General features: G+C 46.1%; 1 protein-coding gene across 2 annotated transcripts in view; it reads left to right on the top strand.

The window, feature by feature from the left end:
- Positions 1-23,497, top strand: part of CFAP65 (cilia and flagella associated protein 65) — a 43,030-nt gene that overhangs the window by 15,293 nt on the left and 4,240 nt on the right. For both annotated transcript variants that reach the window (XM_081201413.1, XM_081201412.1), the window contains 17 exons: positions 1,650-1,874; positions 2,175-2,333; positions 3,713-3,878; positions 3,977-4,105; positions 5,101-5,317; positions 5,555-5,683; positions 6,471-6,647; positions 7,112-7,178; positions 11,547-11,657; positions 13,826-14,017; positions 15,371-15,529; positions 17,238-17,381; positions 17,573-17,689; positions 18,617-18,754; positions 20,475-20,537; positions 22,173-22,387; positions 23,333-23,491. In XM_081201413.1, the coding sequence (XP_081057539.1) occupies positions 1,650-1,874; positions 2,175-2,333; positions 3,713-3,878; positions 3,977-4,105; positions 5,101-5,317; positions 5,555-5,683; positions 6,471-6,647; positions 7,112-7,178; positions 11,547-11,657; positions 13,826-14,017; positions 15,371-15,529; positions 17,238-17,381; positions 17,573-17,689; positions 18,617-18,754; positions 20,475-20,537; positions 22,173-22,387; positions 23,333-23,491 (2,567 nt within the window). The remainder of the gene's footprint in view (positions 1-1,649; positions 1,875-2,174; positions 2,334-3,712; positions 3,879-3,976; positions 4,106-5,100; positions 5,318-5,554; positions 5,684-6,470; positions 6,648-7,111; positions 7,179-11,546; positions 11,658-13,825; positions 14,018-15,370; positions 15,530-17,237; positions 17,382-17,572; positions 17,690-18,616; positions 18,755-20,474; positions 20,538-22,172; positions 22,388-23,332; positions 23,492-23,497) is intronic.

The raw sequence follows: 23,497 nt of genomic DNA, 5'->3' as shown, positions 1-23,497 counted from the left end.
TCAATACTTGAGGTAATTCTTTTGAGGAGCCATACTATTCGTGTGACTATAATTTGTTTTAAATGGTTTTTAATGTTGTATTTTAAATTATTGTGATCCTCCTTGGGACCTTAGAGTGAAGGGCGGGTAATAAATACAAAGAATTCTTTGATGCCCTGGAAACCACATCTACCCTATTTTTTAAAAGTAGTATGGTTTTTGGTCATCTTCCACATGGGCTGAATGAGGTTGAAGTACGCATTATTTTTGTTTTTCATTCTGTTTATCAGCTGCAAAATAGGTCCGAAGACAACTTGTAATACTTAAAATCAAAATGATCAGTTTAGGTCAGGCAAGATTTAAAACTCCCCAATAATGTATAGAATCCATCAAATAAAACTGTTTTCTGATGCAGTGCAGCATAAACTAGATAAACCATGAGGAAAGGAAAGCTGTTTCTTGTTATTTAGCTCCTTGCTATTGTAGGTCCATGTGCTCAGCTGATTTTGGTACAAAAGTCCTCGGGTGGGTAGGTGGGAGTTGTTTACTTCCTTCTCCTTCTGCCCAAACACCTTGCAAATGTCTTCAGTGCATTCTCTTAACTATCATGGACATAAAAAGGTGATGCAGTGGTATTCCAGTGACTAGATTAAATATTTTGTTTGACTACTTAGATCTCAGCTATTTGGGGAAGCTGAGCCTCTCCTAGCAAAGAACACTTCAAAAGGCAAAATAACCTACTGATGGGTTGGAGGTAGGTGGCCAGCCATCACTTCACTGGTAGCTCTGGTGACATTTAAGGGACTGCATTCTATATGGTGATCACAGCCAATGTACAAGATAACTGGTTTAACTATTATGAAAACATAAAAGAAGTGCTCCGTTAGAGGAGGCTCCTAGATCCTCTGTAATATATGAATAACAACTGTCATGAATTGAGGAGGGACTGTTGCTCAGAGGTAGAGCACATGTTTTGCATGCAAGTTCAATCCCTGATATCTTCCTGGGAAGGATTCTTTGTCTAAAGTCCTGGAGAGCTGCTACCAGTCTGTGCGAATGGTCCTGAACTAGATGAACCAATGGTTGGACTCGGTATAAGGCAGCTTCCTATGTTCCTGTGCTTCTTACGTCACCTTTAATGATTGGGAAAATTGGTTCACGAGGAAAGGCCTTCCAGCACATGCACACGTTTTGGTTTATATCAGCCTTCTTTAAATAAGCTTCCAAAAGTTTCTAGCCTGCCAAAAAATTGTCCGGCTGGAGACCTACATGAAGATAGAGAATTAAACCACAGTGGCAGCTTGCTTTGTTTCTCTCCTGGGTGAAGAGGAGATTTGGAGGGCTGCATCTCACATCTGCCGGGCTATTCTTGCTCAATCTAGATGCTATAGACGATGTTTATACACCATCCCATGCACACACCTTCATGCAGTTCCTGGTTCAGTATAATGGTTTACCTTGCACTTGAAAACTGTTGCTTAATGGCACTTCTAGAACTTCACAAATGGAAAAAATTATTTTGGCAGCCTTGCCCTTGTGCCTCCTTCTGTGTATTGTCTCAGTTTTCCCTGGCCTGTCCATGCCAGCCTAGAACCTAGCTCACCTTTCCTGTGAAAGTGCTGTGGCTTTCAACATTGGCTGAAGATTCTTGCTGATGTTTGCTTCCTCAGGAGCTCCACCTTCAGAGCAGCGCTGAGCCCCTGGTCTTGCTATTAGAAGGTGATGGCTGCCTGTACTTCAAACCCACATATGTGGGCAGCTCCTCCTCACGCACCTTCACTATCAAGAACTGCACCCGGTTACCCATGCTCTTCAGGTGGAAAATCCAGCAGTCAGACAAAAACCTTTTATCTGTGCAGCCTGCTGAAGGAACTATATTGCCCAATGAAGCTTTGGTGAGTAGACCTTGGTCACTAAGCAATCTGAAGCAATTACATTGAAATATAGCACAGTCCTCCTTGAGCCCAAGCCAAAGATACCAATGAATGTGAAACCAGTGCCAAAGACAAATGTTTTGTTAGATATATGGGCTCACCCCTGCATGCTTCTGGGTGTAGAAGTGGGGAGGAGAGGAAGTTGAGTTCTCCCTGTGGTTCTCCTGTATCCCTAGCAACTGGCTCACCCAGATGCTCCATCCAAGGAAGGCAGAGTGCTGTGAATCCCCGCTCAGCCTTCTCTCTTGTATGCAATTTCAGGCTCAGACATGGACCTTCACTCCCAGTGAGCAGATCAAATACCTTCTGCGGAGTTGGGTGGTAGTGTGGAGAGAGCAAGAAATTCTGGAAGACAATACCCCAAAGACTGCCCGCTATATCCTGCGGGTTATCGGCGAAGGATCACAGGGCACTTTAACAGTAAGTGACAGCATACGGGGCAGGAGAAGTAATCAAGACCATGTTGGAAGAGGGTGGAAGTCCAATCACAGAGCTGATAGTTTAAGCATACCCAGATGACACCTGGCATTTATGGAAGCCTGGACATATCCCTTCCAGTTGGTAGTGCTATGAAGCCTCTACCTGCTGGCCAGTGCATTTTTTTCTAGAATAAAAGTACTGCTCAGTTGCAAGGGGGGGGGTCAGAGGGTTAACACTCTGCACTTGCTCAGAGGCACACTGCTCTTTTCCAATGCTGGCATCGTCACTTGGCACCAACGAGCAGGCCAACAGGTTTTGGGAATGGCTTTGCAAAGCAGGATGGAGGTTCTTATTCCTAAGAGTGCCCACTGTTTTTGCCGTCACCCAGCCCATGGTTGACCTTTGCTGGCAGAGCAGCATTTAAGGCAGCAGAGAGCATTGTTGGCTGCCCACTCTCCACCTTAGAGCAGATTTATGCCACAAGGTGCCATAGGAAGGCACTGGACATAGTAAAAGATCCATCGCATCCTGGTCACTGTCTCTTCGAGCTCTTGCCGTCGGGACGGAGATACAGGACGATGAAGACAAGAACGAGCCGTCTTAAGAACAGCTTCTCCAGAGCGATCTCGGCCCTGAATGGGAAGCCCGGACTTTGAAAGTCATCTAATCTCCCTTGCTGTATTATACTGTATTGTTTAATTAGTGTTTTTATGGAGCAGTCAAGTAATTTTGTTGTCCCCAAAGGGGGCAATGACAATAAAGATATTATTATTATTATTATTATTATTATTATTATTATTATTATTATTTCCTGCCACACGCTCGCCCCTTCCATGAGTGACATTGCCCCACTGCTCTTCATGGCTGCTCTTCTGCAGCTTGCTGCCGCGCTCTCTGGTGGGAAAATGGAAGACTGCTTGTGTTTCCTCCCCTCGCCAAGCAACACTGTGAGGTATATCCAGAACAGCAGAGCACCGAGCGGCTCCTCTGGAATGCACTCGCTCCACCCTTTGGCCATGCTCAGCAGCAGTGCCCTAGCCCTTGCTTTGTGCTTGCTCTGGCGTGTGGATTTGCCCCCAGGCCATGCAAGAGGCTCGGAGAAGATGGTTTTGCTTGGGGAGATAGCTGCACCCACCAGAGAAGGTGAGCAGATTTGACAAAAAAAGTTCCCGGAACTGTGTTCTGGTGGGTTCCACCAGGGAAAACTCGCCCACTGCTGCTGGCAGTGACGGATTGAATAGCGATCCTAATGAGACCCTTGGCCTACCCCTCTGATGCTATTCTTTTCCCTCAGTGTATTAAATTTCAGAATTTATTTGCATGGAATACCCATTGTCAGTGTCTCTTAATAAACTTCCTGTGTTGTGCTTGCTCTGCAGGGACAAAAAGAGCAGGTAGCTGTCGGCAACATCCTGGTTGGCAGCACACAGTCATGTGAATTTGCCTTCTTTAACAACGGAGCCTGCTGCTTAAAATACGTCCTTAGTGTGGAGCAGTTGATCACTGGACCGTGTGACCCTGAAGAAGTTGCCAGTGACTCCTTAGGTATTTAATGGAAAGACAGATTTCTTGTGCTTTGCAGCTGCCTAAAGTCTCTCTCCATCCATACTCACAATTTTGTTTTTTGTCTTTCCTCCTCACAGCAATAGAACTTGACCACTACAAAGGGACAATTCCTGCTCGGGGAAAGATCTTTGTACGCGGGATTATTAGGCCGACCCGCCAATTGCACTACATCTGGACAATCTATTATGCCATTTCCACTCCCAAAGGTGAGAAATGGAAAGTATGAAAGCAGCCTCACACCAAAGATATTATTAATGGGGTGGGCTCAGCAGGGAGAGGTTCCACACCAGATGAAAAGGCTCCATCTGTTTGACTACACACCAAACCTATAGAAAACCTGTGCAGCTGAGGAATGAGTGACGTGGTAATAGAAGGTTTAGCCTAAGTTGTGGGATTGTGAGGCAGAAAAAGAGCTCCCTTTTTATCGTATTTGCTTCTATCTTCCCCTATTCTGCCCTCAAATGAATATCTGGCATTGGAGTTCAGGGTCTCCTTTGTTAAACCTGAGGGCCTTCTCTCACAATCGAAGAAAGTGTGGACCCCAACCATCTTTAGTCATTTGTGGAAAGCTCATATAAATCCACTTCACTGACAGTAATGCCCAAGACTTCCTTGTGCAGTAATAGACTGAACAGAGAAGGGAATAGTCCTTCTGTTGTTCACCCAAAATGCAAACTGGTTTGTAGGCTCCCAAACTGTAACAGGGAGTGGAGAAATTATGGTGCAGGAGCCTCAGGGGTTTGTCACCCCTTCCCCAAAAAGTAGATCCCACAAGCTTGACATCTGCCCTCCCTTGACTTCATTGTCAGTAATGATAGCCAGGAGGTGCTGGTGACACTTGCAAAACAAAGTTCAATTCAGCATTATCTGGGGAAAGAAATCATACCACTAGTCCATCTGATGCTGTAGCTTCTAGGTTTCAGATAGGGGTCTTTCCTATTTGGAGATACTGGGGATTGACCCTAAGAGCATCTGCTCTCATAACGTATCCTCTAGCACTGAGCTGTGGCCCCCTTTCTAGGAACAGCATTTTGTTATTATCCATGCGGTAGAAAAACGCAGAGAGTCTGCAAGAAGTAGCACAGCCTTGAGGGAGATTTGCCGTCCGCAAATGTGGGGAAAGGGAGACATTTAAAATAATAATAAAAGTTTTACTTTTATGATGCCTAGTCTGCAAGTCTGTTTTGTCTCCCCATGCAAGCCGCGAATCCTCTTGGGGAAAAGCAGCCGCTTTGCCAGGTGACAGCAACAGGTGTCTATCCATCCATCTGCATCACGGATGCCTGTGGAACAGGAAGTGCCAGTGGCATCAGTAAGCTGTTTCTCTGGCGGCTTTTCTCTTTGGAGGCTCTGAACCAGTATCTGGAGCTAGATCCAACACCACAGGAGCTCACCTTCAGAGTGCCTACCAAGCATAGGTAAGAATAGTTCATCTTCTGCCAGATCCTGAACCCCTAGCTCTTCTCTTTTAAACACAGGGATACAGTACTCCTGATTTCCTCACAGTCTGAAACAGCAGCTTCCTTCCCTTTTCTATTCTGGCAAACAAGTGCTAGGAAATATGGTGTGAGTGTGAGCCAGATTTGGTATTTCCAGCCCCACCATGGAACACCTCCTCATGGATTTTTCTCACATCCGATTTCTTTCATTTGAAGCACACGGCTAATCCCTCCGGTTTACACTCCTGTCATGCTGGATTTCAACTTCGGTGCAGCTCCTGTCAGAAGTGTGCCCTCAGTAGTTATGCTGATGCTACAAAACAACGGGGGGATACCCGTGAGCTGGTGAGTAATTCACACTTCCTGGCCCTAACAAAGGAGGGAATAGTTAGGACAGCCATGTAGAATTCTGATGGCAGGTATCTAGAACAGCCACCCACTCTAGCAGGAACTTACATAGGACTCACAGTGCAGACATGGCTTCTTTAACATGCAGATACACAAAACCTCTGTTGGAAGGACTGCTAGTGGCCAGGTTGCAGGTCTTTATGTCCCAAAGGGCTCCTTGGCCCGCCCCCTGTATGGCACAACTAAATGTTTATGGCTTTAGAGATTCCTGCATTGCAGGGGGTTGGAGTAGATGACCCTTGGGGTCCCTTCAAACTCTGATTCCATGAACAGTAAAGACAGGGACTGATTGTGTCTGTTAGGAGAAGCATCTTAACAATAAGAGCAGTTCAGCAATGGAACCAATGGCCTAGGGTGCAGATGGGCTCCCTATTGCTAGAGATATTCATAGCATCATAGAACTGCAGAGTTGGAAGGGACCCCCAAGGGACATCTAGTCCAACCCCCTGTAATACCTAGAAGGCTTGACAGACAAGTGCTGAGGATACTCTAGCTCTCAATTACTTTCCCAAGCAAGAAGTTAGACTAGGGGGCCCATCACCAGCTTTTCCTGGTGCAGCAGTTTATTTATTTATTTAAATTTTATGCATATTGCCCAGCTCAGGGTTGGGGAGCTTTGTCAATGTGACCATAAGGCAGGCTGCTCTCTTGGTTTTCATATCTTGATTCTTTTTGGTTTCCATTATTAAGTGATGCCTTTTGCTTTGTTCTGCCTGCTTCCCAGGGCCTTTCTGTTTCCTTCTGACCAGAGGATTGAAATGGAATACTGGGCAGAAAGCACAGAGTTTGACCCCAGCGAGCTGCATCAGATGCGGATCCAGGATAACCAGCTTTTTGCCATTTCCCCCAAGGCAGGAAAGCTTCTTCCAGGGCAAGAGCAAGCTATACACTTATCCTACAGGTACCTACCTACATGCTGTGGTTCCTTCCTTCCCCATGTGGAAATTGATCCCAAACCCCAACGCCAAGGTCAACTCCTAATTAGCGTCCACCAGCACAAGGGCCCCTTGAGTATGCCATCTTCTGTCCTTGGGCATTATCAAGGTTGTCTGAAGTGTGACACCCAGGCAGAAAAAGTCACCCTCATTAACATAGCCTTGCACCATGAAAAAGCCAACAGCTGCATGGATTCTATTTCCTCCAAAGCCCAATTTTTCAGTGCCCTGAGTTTGTAGAAAACAAGGCATTTCTAGGTGAACGTATCTGTCCAGACATATCTGTCCTTCTGGCTCTTTATGCAACAGTTCAGCAGGTAAATGTATTGTCGCTAATCAGCTGTTTGAGGCAGGATTCTCCTGCTTAAAAGTCTGGAACGATTTCATCTACGTGTGTTTCTGATACTGGTTTTTTGTTTCCCCCCGCCAGACACGATTTCATTGGCACTGATCGGCTTCCAGTCCTGCTGAAGATCTCCCATGGCCGAGAAATTCTGGTACGATACTGGGCTGAGAGGTTCAGAAACTGTCCTCACTGGTGAGGATTTCCAAAACCCTTTCCTAGAGCCAGTCAGGCTCCTTTAATGGTATAGCAGTAGGAGACATTGTTTTCCTGAAGCTGCCTTCTCTTGAATGGAGGGACAAAGTATGCCTTTTGGTATTACTATTATTATTAGTGCTTTTTTCTAGAAAAATACTCACCATGAAGTTGTTATAGCAAGTGCCACACTTTTTAACAACAAATAAAGAGTGATGCCAGTAGTGCATACTCTTGAGTACCCCCCCCCCCCAAAAAAGCACTAGTTATTGTTAATTAAATTTGTATCCTGTCCTGTCCCCGCAGGCCTCAGGTATTCACACCTTAATCTGTCCTAGAACTATAGCTCTTCATGCATAGCCATATTTTATTTCTACTATTATACTCCCTGCACAGTAAGGCCACATGGATGGCAGAATTTTCCCTCCAGCAAGCACTTTTCTAGGAAGCATCCTCTCATTTCCAGCTCTCTGAATCCTCCTCCTTCACGCAGAGACCTCACTTTTGGCTCACATCCTGACTAGATAACTTTGTGGAGGGCTGTGGGACACATCATTCTTCCCAAGCAGAAACATGAGCCACAGTCCTTTTATTACTTCATGCCATCTTCCCTTATGCCACTCGTGTTTCCTGCATTTGGTTGTCCTCAAATTCTGAACTTTGCCTGCCTTCCCTGTTTTTTTCCTCTCTCCCCTTCGACTTGTCAGTTAGAGTCAAAGTCACCTTGTGCTCCAGTGGGCACCTTTCTCATGGCCCACTGAACCTCCACTAGGTGCCCAAGATTTCCTGTGAGAGTATTGTGTTCCCATCACCCTTTATTTTTCTTTTCCCCGCTGCCCCACTTCAGGGACCATTGTCAGCTGAAAATCCAGCCTGTTGAGCAGGCTGTGAAAACACAAGGCTTAACTGTGCCTTTGTGCAAAGCCCTTGGATGGGCTCTCTTGGCTCTGCCCATCTGGCACAGGTCTTGATGGCTGCCCAGAGGGGCAGCTGAGTGCAGGGGTCCCGGCTGGGGGGCACACATCCTAGTCAGCCAGGTGGCCAGAAACTCTTTAACCGCATGTTCCCTAAACCAGTGTTTCCCAACCTTTTTTGGGCAAAGGCACACTTGTTTCATGAAAAAAATCTCGAGGCACACCACCATGCCAGATGGGGAAAGGTCACTTTTTACTTATGTAAAAAAAAAAAAAAAAAAAAAAAAAAAAGTAACAGCATAGAAGGTAATGGTAGATGACTGTTAGGGTCTCCCCCCAAATGCAGAATTCTATTAATATCTTCCTTAGCGAGCCGCGTTAACCCCTGTAATGCTTTCTATAGAGTAAGCATAGGGGACACTGGGGGATGTGGAACCAAGGGGGCAGTGGGCCAAAAGAGTTCGGGATCTACTGCTTTAAACAGAAATAAGAGCCAGTGGGTTCTTCCTTTTTTAAAGTATCGTTTCAGCGGGGACAGCAGTCCGGATTTCCAAAAAGCGGCGCTTTTTTTGCGTCTGAGCAAAGAAGAGAGAGAGGGGAAAAAAGAGAGAGAGATTGATTTGTGGCTGCGCAAAGGGGGGAGGAACCCAGGAGTAAAAGTAGGAAGGACGAAGGGAGGGGAAAGGAAAGTTAATAGAAGGAAAGGCGGGTGGGAGAGAAAGAGAAAGAAAGAGGGAAGGAAGGGGGGAAGAGAAGTGGAAAGGAGGGAGACTGAGGCGGGGGAGAAGCGTCTGGAGAGTTGCTCCGAAGTTTGGGGGGCCGCGGGGGTGGGCGCGCGTCCCAGGAGGCGGAGGCCAGCCCGGGCTGGGAGCCGCGCCGCGGCCCGGGGGCGGTAGGCGGACCGCGGCTCCTAGGATGTGGAAAGGGGACGGCGGCGCAGGGGGAGGAGACCGGCACGGCTAGGGCAGCGCGCAGGGGGAGGGGAGCGGGCCGGAGGCGGGCGAGGGGGGCCGCGATCCCGCGCGCCGCGAACATGGCCTCCTTCCCCGCGGGCCCCGCCGAGCCCCCCGGCCGGGGAGGGCGGCGCGCCCCCGCCGCCGGAGGAGAGCAGAGGCAGGAGGAGGAGGACGAAGGCGCTGCCGAGGAGGCGCGCCAACTTCTGCGCCCGCCCCGTCGCCGCAGGCTCCTCCCGGCCGAGTCACGTGGCCAGCGTGACGAAGCTGCTCTGGTGAGCCAGCAGCAGCGCAGCACACGGAAACGGTCCCTATTTATCTACTTGCACATAAGGGTGCTTTCGAACTGGTAGGTTGGCAGAAGCTGGGACTGAACGACTGGAGCTTGCCCCGCCGCGGGGATTCGAACCGCCAACCATGCGATCGGCAACCCCTAGGTGCTGAGGTTTTACCCACAGCGCCACCCGCGTCCCTAGTGCTGCATGGTACAGCATAATTTATCATCTCCCCACTTCTGATATAAATGATATACAGAGGATGTAATTGTACTAAAGTTACATGAAGAGAACTTTTAAAATAAGGTTGTCTACAACTGCTTGTCGTCCCCCCCCCCCCTGCACTGGATCAGGGGTAGGGAACCAAGCTTCTTCTGCCTAATTTTATGCTGATAGGGGAAGTCTGGAGAGAAAGTTGAAAAAGAAACAGGGGGGGGGGGGCAGTCAAGACAGACAGAATGGTGGAAAGCAGGGAATCCTCTCAAGTCCATCACATCTGACCTCTGGCAAGAGCTATCTGTTCCTCTCCAGGCAGAGAAAAGAGATGGCCTGGCATTTATAGCTAAATAAAAAAGATAAAAAAATGTAACTTATTGATTAGTGTCAAAAGGATGTTAAAGGATATGTTGATGGTTCAAAGGGGAGTCAAGAGAAAACTTGCTTCACCAGCAGATCAGTAAGCAATTAGGAAATAAACTTTGGTGCTCTGAGGTATACAAAAGTTAACCGTGGAAAAGAATGTATATGCTTGCTGCAAATAGTGAGATGATGCAACATTAGTTATGGGGGTGATCCGTCCAAATGTAACACTTTTAGGTCATTTTCAGTAGGAAAGATTTAAGAATGGGTTGCATCTCCCCCCCCCCCCAATGGCTTAAAATAGTGATTCACTTGGGTTGCACACCCTGTTCGATGCATTTGTTGTTGAGAACTGGCGCATCTGGGACTCCTGGGCCAGGTGAGAGGGACGTTGGCTTTGCCTCTTGGCGGTTTGAGAAGCATCCCTGACCTTTGCGGGTGTCCACACACTTCCACGTCGCGCTCCTGGGATCGTGTGGGGACTAAGAGACGGCCGGAGGGGGATCTGGCGAGCCCCTGGGCACGATCACCCTCGATTACGGGGAGCAGGGGGCTCTTCTGAGGGGAAAGCGGAGCGCAAGGGGGGGGGAGAGCGCGCTCCCCGCCAGAACCGAAAGGAAGAGCCGGTTCGGGGCGGGGGGGAGCCAGAGCAGCGGCTGCCCCCCTCCCGGCTCCCACGGGGCCTTCCGCCTGAGGGAAACCCTTTTCCCGCCCCCGGAGAGCCTCGCGCGCGGGGTCCAGAGGGGGGAGGGGGAGAGAGGCAGAGAGCAGAGGGCGCGCACCCCCCCCAGCCACGCATGCGCGCCTCAGCCGCGCCTGCTGGGCGGTCCTTTCCCCTGGGCTCCGCCCCTCGCGACACAGGCCGCCTGTCGCAGCGTCTTCCCGCGGGGCTGGCGCCGGGCACGGCCACGGAAAGAGCGAGCGAGGAGCGAGAGCGCGCCCGCCCTCGGCTGGCTGACTGGCTGGGCCGGCGCGGCGAGAGGCAGAGGCGAGAGGCTGCGCGCGGATCCGGCGGCGGCGCGCCCCCGCCGCCGGAGGAGAGCAGAGGCAGGAGGAGGAGGACGAAGGCGCTGCCGAGGAGGCGCGCCAACTTCTGCCAACTTCGGCGCCCGCCCCGTCGCCGCAGGCTCCTCCCGGCCGAGAGCCAGAGGACGGCGGCGGAGCAGGAGGAGGAGGATCGGGTTTGGCGACGGCTGCTGCGTCCTCTCCAAGCGCGGGGCTGGCCTCCGCCGCGCCCGATCCTCTCGCCTCTCGCCTCGCCCGCCTCCCTCCCACGGCACACCAGGCAACGTCTCGCGGCACACTAGTGTGCCGCGGAACACCGGTTGGGAAACACTGCCCTAAACCTCTTCAGTGGGAGAGTTAAAGAGGAGAATTCCTGACAATGCTGCCAAGCTATTCCCTGTAGTCATACTGCTTCAACTATCTTCGAAGGGTAAGAGTGAAAGACCCTTCATTCATACTGTTACACTTTCCTCTGCATGGCCCCTCTGAGTGAAGCAAGTGCAAGGTGTCTTCTGCTTTTGTAATCCGTGTGTTTGTGATCTGCATGGTACAAACTAAGTCTATTCCTCCCCCCATCCCTACAATTATTTTGCATCTGCAGCTGAACTTTATTGGTGTGACCCTGCAAATGGAGCACCGATACATTCACTTCACTTCAACCAAGCATATGTTCACTCCTATTGCTATTGGCACCTATGAACCTCCTAAACAGGTGAGGCATCAAAAGTCTTTTCCCCCCACCACCCTCCCAAAAGAATGTTGTAAAGCAATGAGGAGAAAAGAACATTCAAAGGTCCAGATCTGTATGGGCAGGTACCTCCCAAGAGAAGGAACAGTATAGAATTAAAGATAAACAGTGTTTCTGTGCGCTCTGGCCTCCGTCACAGTGTTCCGTTGTGCTAGAAGTGGTTCAGTCATGTTGGCCACATGACCTGGAAAGCTGTCTGCAGACAAATGCTGGCTCCCTCAGCCTGAAAGCAAGATGAGCGCTGCACCCCATTGACTGGACTTAACCGTCCAGAGGTCCTTTACCTTTACCTAGTATAGAATTATCAGCATGGAAAACATTATGGAAAAACACAATAAATTTCTCAGCCTGTTACACAATTAGGGAAAACACCTAAAAAATGATCTTCAGATGGCATTTAACGCCCAGCAAACTGGTTAAAATGTATAAAAGAGGCTCCAACTTATGTTGGAAATGTTTAGACAAGGAGGGATCGTTAATCCACACGTGGTGGTAATGCGAATTTGCAAAACAAAATTCTGGGGAATGATTTACTAAGAACTGAAGAAGATGCTTAAACATTCCTTTCCCAAGAAGCCAGAAGCATTCCTGTTAGCTAAAATAGGACAGGAAATTCCAGATCAAGTAAAAAACCTCTTCCTTTATGCAACAGCAGCAGCAAGGTTACTATATGCTAAAATGTGTAAGAAGAGGAAAATCCTGAACAAAGACCAGTGGTTGCTTAAACTAATAGAATATGTAGAATTCGCCATGATGATGGCCAAAATAAGAAATACAAAGAGAAAAACAGTACTAAGCGAGTGGAAACAACTAGGAGTATTTAAAAAGAAGCAGTATAAATATAAATTTACAAGTAGGGTTAAATATATGAACACCGGAAAACACAACAAAGAGTGAAAGGAGGGGGAAGGATTGGAAAGCTTTAGCAGTTGCAGCAAACCAAAGAGACTGGGTTAGGATGTCAAGGAAAGATAGGTTGGGAAGTCCAGATGAGAAGAGTTAGGAGATGATGTATGTAACTGGAATAATTATAACTGACTGTAAATGAAAAATGTGCAAACAAATTAAAAAGTAAAAGGAAAAAAAAGAAGTAACAGGGTGATAGGTGGCAGAAGAAACGTCATGCTTTGGGCGAGAGTGATGTTACAAACTATAGAGTGAGCATGGTTTTCTAGTGCTTTTTTAATGCCAATGCAGGCATAAGGACATTTGCAGGGGAGGACTGGTCACCAGTTGTCCTTTTCAGCAGCTCTCCATGCTATTTAATTCATTTCCTGCAGAGGGTTCATCCAGAGTTCCGCTTGTCCCACTGCTTTCTCCTGTTAAACCTGCTATTTAGCACTGAATCAGAGCAAACGTCAATCGGGTTTTCTGTGTATTGATATTTGCTCCGATTCAGCGCTAAGGAAGGGGGTTTCCCACAGACAGTGGCGGGGCAAACAGAAAACTGCTCAGACCCTCCGGGTCTGACAGGCACAAGACAAGCTGAAAACCACTATGGCCCATGCTTTCTGGAAGTGGAAGTGGAAGTGTGGATGAGCCCAGAGACTGGAATGTCTGACAGGGGGTGGAGAACTGCTGGAGGAGCATTTGCATGGGAGAATCACTTAACACAAGGGTTCAGGACCCCACTTTTCCCCTGTTGATACTTCTCTATAAATCCCCCTCTGCGCCTGCATTTAATTTTCCTTTGTGCCCAGCAGTTAGACTGCACTCAACAGTCCACATAAGGAAAAAGTGGCGCTACATGTTCATTTATCACACATTGATTGATCCAGTCTCTTGCATACATATTGTGGGAGAACCTTCTTCATCCTGATTTCATCTAGTCCATTTCATTTGCTACTTAGCAGAGAATGATGTAAATAAAATACCTCAAAGAGAATCCTTCTCTCATATTGTTTCCTGAACTGTTCCAAGCATTCTGAGAAAATACTGCTGGCTGGTTAGCTGTCACAGATTGATATAGAACTTTGGAATTCTGCTAAGGAATAACACTTAAGATTGTAGCTGCCAGGCTTAGGTTTCCTCTAATAGGGACTACATAGTAGAAGACCCAGAAGAAGCCACACCAGACCATGTGAGCATCTTGAAAGCCAGTGCTGACCAGTCTTTCCCCTCTCTTCTTGCAGATCTATGAACTGTACAATGGAGGTGCCACAACTGCAATGTATGAAATCCAAGTGGATGCTCTGATGAAAGTACAGGAAGAGAATTACCAGCATGCGGTGTTTGTCTGCCTGAATCCAAGAGGAGAGATTGGTCCAGGCTTGACAGCACACACGGAATGGATCTTTTCACCATTGGAAGCCAAAATGTATTCGGTGAGGCTGGCACCTTTAAGAACAAGCACTTTCCTTTGGGAATTTGTGTCTCATAGCTTTCCTACCTAGCTGATTAGAACTTTCTTCTTTGACTGCCCTTATTCACAAGAGTTCTAATACATTCCCATATTGTTCATTGCGGCATAACTCCTGCTGGGGCAGCTGCCTCTTGGTCCTTCCAACTTTCAGCCCCCATTGCTGCCCCAAAGCTGCATTACAGTGTGAATTCCTAAGAATGAGAGCTTTTTATGCACAGTCAGCCAAAACAAGCTCAAGGTGCATTTTAGCCTTTGCAGGATATGCTTCCCAACACACTTTTAATCAGGGCTGCCAGAAGGGCCATGGCCATGGCCCTGGGTGTGGGTGGAGGGGCCATGAAGCAGGTGCTCACACACCAGCGCCCCCTCCTGGTGTCGGAGGAACCAACACTCGTCGGGCCATTTGTATCCACCTCCTTGACTTTCATTCCTTACCTTGGGCGAACATGGGAATTGTGGCAATTTCTGCTCCTGTTTCTGTTTCTGATATAATTCTCCACTGGAGAATTATACAACAAACCCTTTTTAAAATGTACAAATTGGGGAGTACGGGAAGGAAGAGCTGGGCTATACACCACTGGTTATGCCTCAGGCAAAATCTAGTGAGTGGACTAAAATCCACACAACCACGTTCTATACAATTACAGCAGTAACAAGCATACTGTCTGTGACAATTATTCTCATATTTTCATTAGTTACAAAAGACTGCATCGTGACAGCTGGAAAAACATAGCTGCAAAGAAACACAGCCTTGCAGAAAGATAAATGGAGATTAACAAATGAGAAACAACTGGGCAGTCATTGCCCAAGGCCACAATGGTGCAGGAAAGCCCTAAAAGTGGGGAGAAACTCTTGGTTTGTGTGCACAGTGGCTTATCAAAAACACTAAAATTGATTAAAATGGCTCTGAACCATGCACAACCAGGGCTTAATTTGCAGAATTCAATCCAGAATCTGTTTCAGCGGTCATCTTTGGCATGTGTAAAATAATAGAAAAGAGTATCATTGAGCATGTAAAAAGCACACTTGCCTTCCTAGGACAGAGATTGTGAGCCTTATGAGCTCTGTTTTTAGATTTGAACTACCGACTGAAATCTGATTGGAACATTTCCCAGCAAAAGGTAACAGGCCTATTTTGCTTCTGTCTCTCCTTGCTTTGCTAACCCCCTTGGGCTCTGACATGAACATCCTTTCCCTGATTTAACTCGCAAGATAGCTGCTGTACTCCAACAAAGCTGTTTTTGACTCTTATTGAACACCAGAGTAAAACCAGAGCCCTTTCAGTCACAGCTTTGTGTTTCGTTTTTCTGCCTAGGTAGAGGTACCTATCCATATCCTTGAAGGGGACTCTGCTCTGATTACCTTCCAAGGCATAGGCTTCGATCCACACGTTATGGGTGAATCAGCACAATTCGACAAAGTGGTTTGTGCTGCGACAACACCAGGTTCTGCCAAATTACCAGTGCCTGGCCTGGTAAGTATCAAAGGATGGTGTGCTTCTAGCATGGAAGAACGTTGGAGGGCGTAGAACAGATATTTCAAATTGTATGAGCCCTTGGCACCACAAGAGCTATATTTCTCTGTGTAGTCCTGTTTCCTCTTGAATAATGTGTTGTGTGATCCTCCTCTCACCCAAACAGCAATGGCTATCTTTGTGCAATTGGTTAATTTAAACCAGGCCTATGCAACTTGTGGTCCACGAACCACAAAATCAGTGTTGTTTTTTCTTCAAGAACCAGGCATGCAATAGTAGTCTCCTATCATACTGCAGATGTTTCTGGGTTTGCATGTTTTGAAGAACTTCTTTATGTTGTGATATGAACCAGCAGTTTTTTAATGGATAAACCATCTGTTCAATTTGCCCTGTGCTGTTGTCTTGCCAACATGCATTCAGATTACAAGAGCCTCAGTAATGCTATTTTATTTCCACTTCTGTGGCCTATTTTGTTTGTGATTTCTTATTAATTTTCTGGTTCTGTTTGATTTGCTTTGTTTTAAAATGTTAGCCTGCTTGATCAAATGTGATATGCCCACAAGTAAGGATGAGTAGCGATAGGCTTTGCAAAACCCTGATTGTTGACCACTGCTAGAAAGTAACTTGCAAATGAATCATTGCTTTTTGAGAATTGAATGCTGCTTGTTCAGTCATCTTTGGGATGACACATGATGCTCCTTTGGTAGAATTCTATGGCCAGCTTCAGATTTTGCAAGTGTGATTACTGCAAAAACCAAACAATTCAGTATTATTGAAAGATTCATGCCACTGCTGCAACATTTGTAAATGGAAGCCACAGGGGTTGATTGGGATTGCATGATAGAGTTCAAATGCCAGAGCCAGCAGCTGCAGCAGGGTGCAGCACTGATGCAGCGATATAGCATGCTGCCCAACCAATCTCCACAATTGCTGCTTATAAATTTTATAACTCTGGTGCAGAGGCCTTACCATGTAGAGCCTTTTACCAATGTTGAAACAGGTGAAATCAGTCTAATGTGGCTATATAGTATGATCCATTATATATTCAACAGTAGGGAGGTTCTGCATGTGACACCTGAAACATTATTTGAAGGCTCACATGCTCTTTCTCCAGTGAGGCTTAAGCTTTCTCTGAAAATATATTCATTATGGATGCAGTGGTAGTGATGGATGAGTAGAGCCATCTCTTTTTGGCCAAAGCAGGAAGTGGGGCAGAGGTGGCATGTGTTGCTACAACCATGCTTTTCTCCTTCCCTTTTGGGTAGAAAAGAACTGGGAGAGCGGGGAGAACTGGATGAGCACAGAAGGTTGTCCCCTTGAAGTACTGGGGTTTTGACCTATATTTGTGTGTTAACTAAGAATTCTAAATCTTACTGAGATGTTGGTGGGAGGTTTTTGAGATCCTGGTTAACCCTTTGCTTCAGTTACACTAGGAGTCTTTTCACAATCCTCCCATACGGATGCCTCCTACTAGGAAAGCATTGTTGTAATTGGATCACATCTGTAGCTGAGAGTTTTGTGAAACAGGCTGCTACCATTAATCTGTATTTTTTTAGACATGTTTCATGCATATAGTGCTGCTTAAATGTCTGTCACTGGTAGCACTGTGCTAGCTTCCTTTCATGGGGAGGGGTGGGTGGGGAAGGGGGAGACAAGAGATCCCATCTTGTTAGAATAGGGGATCACCCTCTGTTTATTCTCTTTGCAGACGGTGTACTTATCTCATCCCCGGATTTGTTTTGGCAACATCCCAGTCTACAGTAAATGCAGCCGACTCTTTTTTCTCAACAATGCCTCCGAGAATGAGGCCATTGTTTTTTCTTGGCACACTGGGACTTCCAATTCCATGGTGGTGAGCTTCATCTGTCTGATTGCTCTTGGTCCCCTTTGGCAGTGTTGTGGCCTCTCCCACTGTGATGCTGGAGTACTGAAAGCCACATACCCTCCTTTCCTAATGGTTAGAAGCCATAGGCCTGAAAACATTCTGGTGGGGATCCATTATGCACTGCTAATGCTTCTGACAACCACTTTCTTTGTTTCAAGGTAATGGACATTATTCCAGAGACTGGAGTTGTGCAGGCTGGGGAGAGCGTCTCATTGGTTCTCACACTGTATGCTGGTGAAATTCCGTGCTTCTACAACATAGATTTGATATGTGAGGTGAGGATTAGTGTGTACTTTAGATCATCACTTCTTTGAACACCAAAACCCAAGGATGTTGCTAGATTACTGAAATATAAGGTAAAGGGACCCCTGACCATTAGGTACAGTCGTGACCGACTCTGGGGTTGCGGCGCTCATCTCGCTTTATTGGCTGAGGGAGCCGGCGTACAGCTTCCGGGTCATGTGGCCAGCATGACTAAGCCGCTTCTGGCGAACCAGAGCAGCGCACAGAAACGCCGTTTACCTTTCCGCCGGAGCGGTACCTATTTATCTACTTGCACTTTGACGTGCTTTCGAACTGCTAGGTTGGCCGGAGCAGGGAATGAGCAACGGGAGCTCATCCCGTCACCGAGATTCGAACCGCCGACCTTCTTATCAGCAAGTCCTAGGCTCTGTGGTTTAACCCACAGCGCCACCCGCGTATACTGAAATATACTCAACTCCAATTACATTACCTACTCCTATAGTACCACTGTTGCATATCACCAAGAAACTTATGGCATGAGGTGACAAATACATGCAACAAACGAGGATACCATTGAACAGGCATGGCTCAATTTCCCCCCTCATAATTTCTCAGAGTGCTGCAGTTGAGGTTCGTCTTTGGTCCAAACACTTGTAGTTGCTGCTCTGCAACCACCTTGTTCCCTCTTTGATTGTGTGTTAATTCTAAATCTTACTGAGATGTTGGTGGGAGGTTTTTGAGATCCCGGTTAACCCTTTGCTTTGATTGGTTGGACAAGTTATTGTTTCCACACATTTGGTGTATAAGGTCAGAAAGTAAAGTCAGAGTTTTGTTGGAAATTCATACTTACAAGACATATGTCTATAGGCAGAGCAAGTTTTTCATCGTCTTAGCGTACTGAGGTAGCAGGAGTGCAAACTTGCAGAATGCTGAGTTAATCATAGGTTTGTTCCCTGTAGATTTTTACCCAGCACCCACTCGATCAGTATGAGAAAGAGCTGCAAGAATGGGAAGCTGAGAAGGCACGCCAGGCTGTGGAGTTCACCATCACAGAGAAAGACCTGGATACACAGAAGAACCTAAAACAGTTTCCAGTGGTAAGCTGGCCTTCCTGAGAGGGAGATTTTAGCACTGAAAAAAGAACAGTACAGCTGCTTTGGATGGGTTTTCTCTTCAAAGTGACACCTGCATCTCATGATTCTATTGGTGTTTTGCAAGCACATGTAGGGCAAAAAGTGACTTAAGTGAAGATATGCATCTTTGTAGTGGTCGACTGATCAGGCACAAATGAGACTTGAGTCCCACAATTGAGAAAGCTATTTGAGTATTCAGACTTTACAAATATGTACTTTCAGCCATCTTCTGGTTGCTTTCCCACATATAGTTTCCAAATGTAAATCGGGGGGAGACAAAAGTGATATTAAGAACCTATTAGCAACTGAGCTGCTTTCTGTGGGGCAAGCCCAAGACATTGCAGCACTTGAGGTGGAAAATCCAAGTGGCATCCTCCTCAAATTAATTAACCCAGGACACAAGCCTCTAGGAAGTTCTCCCACACAAACCTAATTAACGACTGTTCATTTCAGTGAAACTTGCACAGGAGAAATTCCAGGCGAATTGTCCCCCTGCATTAGATCTGCCTGCTTCACACTCATAAAAACTCATCTTCTTTGCATTCATGTCAGATACAATGCTCTGCAAATTTCCTCTTCTGATGATAACACTTGTCAGGATTCCTGCATTGGCACCTGTCCTCATCTATCTACATATGCTAATTTGCATGTTGAAAATAAAGCCAGGATGTTTAGGGCCCCTCCAGACCACCTGTTTGTTGAGCATTCATCCTTATTTGCTTGCAGGGTGTTTATATGTGCTCCTGTTAGGGGTTTGTTAAGTGGATGTGTTGCTTTCATCCACTTTAATGGCACAAACCTAACATTCTGCTATGCTATGCACTTGATTCCCTCCCACAAAATACTGACATTCTGGAGGTGCCTTTTAGATGGAGCACATTAAGGGAACAGAAAAAAGGAGGGGGACCAGTTTCATAACTGTTCTGCAGTTTTATGCAAACCGTGTCACGAGTTGGCAGATTTTCACAGAAGTTTACTAAATTCCTGCCATTCAGCACACAAATTCAAGGCCATTTCACAAGTTACGTGAAGGCAAACTTGGATTTTTGGTTAGGATACACTCAGCAGGCAGCTGCAGCCAATTACAGCTCCCTGACTAGTGTACTTGTACATGTTATATGAAAAGGCATGTTATGAAGCACAGCTATATGCCTTTTCAAAAATGCAGAGGAATCTCAGGAGGCTGTTGTTGTGAGCAGAAGAGGAGCAAGGGAGAAAAGAGTTTTGAACCTTTTCTCTGTAGGCAATTTCCTCGAAATCTCTTACACACATTGTTGTGATTGCTATGTTTTTAACTCTGTATTTTCATTCTGTTTGCAAATTGCATTAGGGAGGGAAGGAAGGAAGGAAGGAAGGAAGGAAGGAAGGAAGGAAGGAAGGAAGGAAGGAAGAATTTCCCCCTATGTTGTTCCAGATTATCCATCTAGAACCTCACATGGGGCAAAGCAGTTTGAGGGGGGAAATGGCTGGTACAGAAAGGGTTAAGCCCCTGCTCCATTGACTGTTGCTCCCCTCTGCTCAAAACTGCACCTTCCTTTGGCTCTTTTACAGTAACAAACAAAATTGCCAGGGCTTTGTTATAAACATTTGCATATACTTTACTTTGCACCATTGAGTACCTTACTTTATGTCATTGTGTAACAGCATCATGGTTGTTTACTATGATTTTCTTCCCTTTGTTTAGGGGGCTTCAAACTTGGCGCCAGCAAAGCTTTCTGCCACACATCCAGTGATCCGGAAATACAAGGTAATAAGTTGACTGTTACCTTCTCTGAAGTGGAATATGTTGAGATTTCTGAGGGTGACTGATAGGGCAGTGAACCAACAGGGCTCTTATTTCAGAGCTAGGATGCTTGATTAAGAATTTGGCATTTTGGTGACAGAATGGAAGTGCCCACACACACAGAATAATTGTGTGTTGCTATCAAAGCATTTGTTGGGTCTGTTTTGACTGTACAGCTTTTCTGTATTATTTGAAAATGCTTTGCTGCAGGGTGGGTAGCAATCCAGTATGATGATCAGGAAAAATGCATTTTGGGGGCATATGGATTATCTAAAAACAAGAGCTAGTCTCCAACATTTTGATGTATGTGTCAGATTTCTGTCTGCCTTTCCACTACACTGCATAGTCCATTTTAAATACTGATTTTGTAGTTGTGTCCCATTACTCCCTGCTCCCCAGTGGTTTAGGTGAGCTGCCTGCCTTTTAAAAATGTTTACTGAAGTACTACTTAAATGTTGATGTGATCCAAAATCTCTTCACATTTTTTTTTAAAAAAATGTATTGTTTGTGTGTGGGGCGGTGGTGGTTTAATTTGCAAAACTGCTCTGGGGAGGTATGGGATCAAAAGTTACCACTACCAGCCAATCAGTGCTGTGCAAAAACAGCTTCAGCTTCCAGCCTACAGAATCAGTTTTCCTTAAGAAAGGAATAGTCATATAGTCTAACCACAATGTGGCAAGCAGGCTTCCTGGACACAGCAACTACCGAGAAGGGTCATCTGGTGTTTTGGAGTGTGTTGTCATCAATATGCTGAGGACACATAGTTCTGTTTCTCTGCATGGTAAACCAGTGCCTGACTTTGGTAATGGGCTGGATAAGGGTGTTGGGGTGGTTCTTCTGTCCAGAGAAGTTGCCTGTCCCATGCTGTGGAACTGTGTTTCAGCAGTGATTTTGCAAGCATCCTTGCTTTTGACTTTCAGAGGCCTCTTGAAGACTAATTGGGCCAACAGACCTTTGGAGCCGTTTAATTTTGATTAGCCTTACTGATTATCTGTATTCTTGAATTTTTATTTTCATATTTAAATGATGTTTTATGTTTGAGCAGTATATACTACCTTGATATTTTGTGATATAGCAGCACAGAAAAAAAAATCAGAATATATACGTGTGTGTGTGTGTGTGTGTGTGTGTGTGTGTGTGTGTTAAGTGGTGCTTGGACGGGAATCACAATTTTGCTGAAGGAGCAGGTTCTTAGCTTGAGGGCACTTCTAAGTCCAGTACTGAGCCCTTAAGAATGGTGCGGTGAAGGTTCTGAGTAATTACTGTATTTTTTTATATATAGTCCATTCTTTTCTCCACACATTTGTGTTTGAGAGAGCGGCCTATGCACAGCCTAATTCATGGGAGAACCAAGATGAAGGCTAAAAATTGGAACTGTGTATATAAAATAGAGAGAAACCCCAACCTCTCTTTTAAGCAGATTTGTTCTGGTGGTGGTGGTTGTTATTTAATTAAGGGTATATTGCCCTTCATCCAAAAAGACAGGGTGGTTTACAACATACAAATACAAAATGAGAACACAAAATACATAGTGGTGGTTGGCTTTGGAGGGCTCCAACCCACTCATTAAAGAGTGCCTTTTAAAATCTACCCCAACAGACTCTTCCACCCATTAGGAACATCCATGTGCCTAACCCTCCTGCCAGCCGCAGCCAGAGGAAGCTCACGAGGAACAAAGATGCCAGCAGGTTGTGGGTGAAGCCGGAGCCCCCCAAGCCCTTCCTCATGCACTTGGGGGTTACAGCTAGGTCACACTCAACTGATGACTACCTGGTCAACTTCCCTAATGACCTGACCCAGCACTTCCTTTTCCGGTAAGGCCTTGCCCTGTCCTCAGGTCCCCAGGGGAGATGTTGCTTCTCTGTATATTCTCCTACAAGACAAATAAATGAGATGCTGTTTGTTACAGGCATCCAAAACGGTTTCTTCAAAAAGCAATGGGTGGTATTCAGTGCTGGTCTTACTCAGAGTAGACCTGGTGAAGTTAATGGACATTATTATTATTATTAATTTATATACAGTGGTACCTCGGGTTACATATGCTTCAGGTTACATATGCTTCAGGTTACAGACTCCGCTAACCCAGAAATAGTACCTCGGCTTAAGAACTTTGCTTCAGGATGAGAACAGAAATCGCGCGGCGGCAGCAGGAGGCCCCATTAGCTAACGTGGTGCTTCAGGTTAAGAACGGACCTCCGGAACGAATTAAGTTCTTAACCCGAGTTACCACTGTACTGTAATACTGATATGTCATGATGGCTTCTAAGTGGTTTACAACTATAATATCAATCCATAGTTAAAAGAGAGGACACTAAAACTTCCTTTATTAAAATATACAATAACACAAATAATTTAAAAAATTAAAAAGTTAAAATAATAAAATCACAAGTTCAGTTCAGGGGAAGCTTGCTTTACAACATGACCAGCATATTAATTTCAACTGGTCTACACCATCTACTCTAGGTAGGACTTAGTTGAATACAACCCAGTGCATAAGGAAATTGTGAATCTTGCGTAAATCTCACTCTTACGAAAGCTGCTTTACATGTTGTTTTTCTTAACATTTGTATGTTGGAATTGAGAAAAGCAGTGTGTGAATCTGATTCCTTCCAATCCACTGCTGTGGATTGTGGGGAAATTTAACAAACTGAGCCACAGGACAAAAATCTTGTTGGCTTCTTTCTAGAGACCCTGTGGTTCATGGCATTCTCGTATCATTTGACAAGGCACTTTAATTCTCCTTGTTGTCCTCTTTCCAGCCAACTTAAGAAGACAACAATCAGAAGGAATACACTGAGCAGGAGCAGAAGCAGGAGCAGAAGCAGGAGCAAGAGTGGATCTCCAAGTTTGACGGCGTTAGCAAGCTGCACGGAACAGGAGGCACAGCTAGTGACAGACATGCTGTCTACAGTGATCAAGTGGGT

Source organism: Podarcis bocagei (assembly GCF_964188305.1).
Source record: "Podarcis bocagei genome assembly, chromosome: 1".
In the NCBI taxonomy this organism is placed as follows: domain Eukaryota; kingdom Metazoa; phylum Chordata; class Lepidosauria; order Squamata; family Lacertidae; genus Podarcis; species Podarcis bocagei.
Note: the sequence above shows the minus strand (reverse complement) of the source record. Positions and strands in the feature narration are given on the sequence as shown.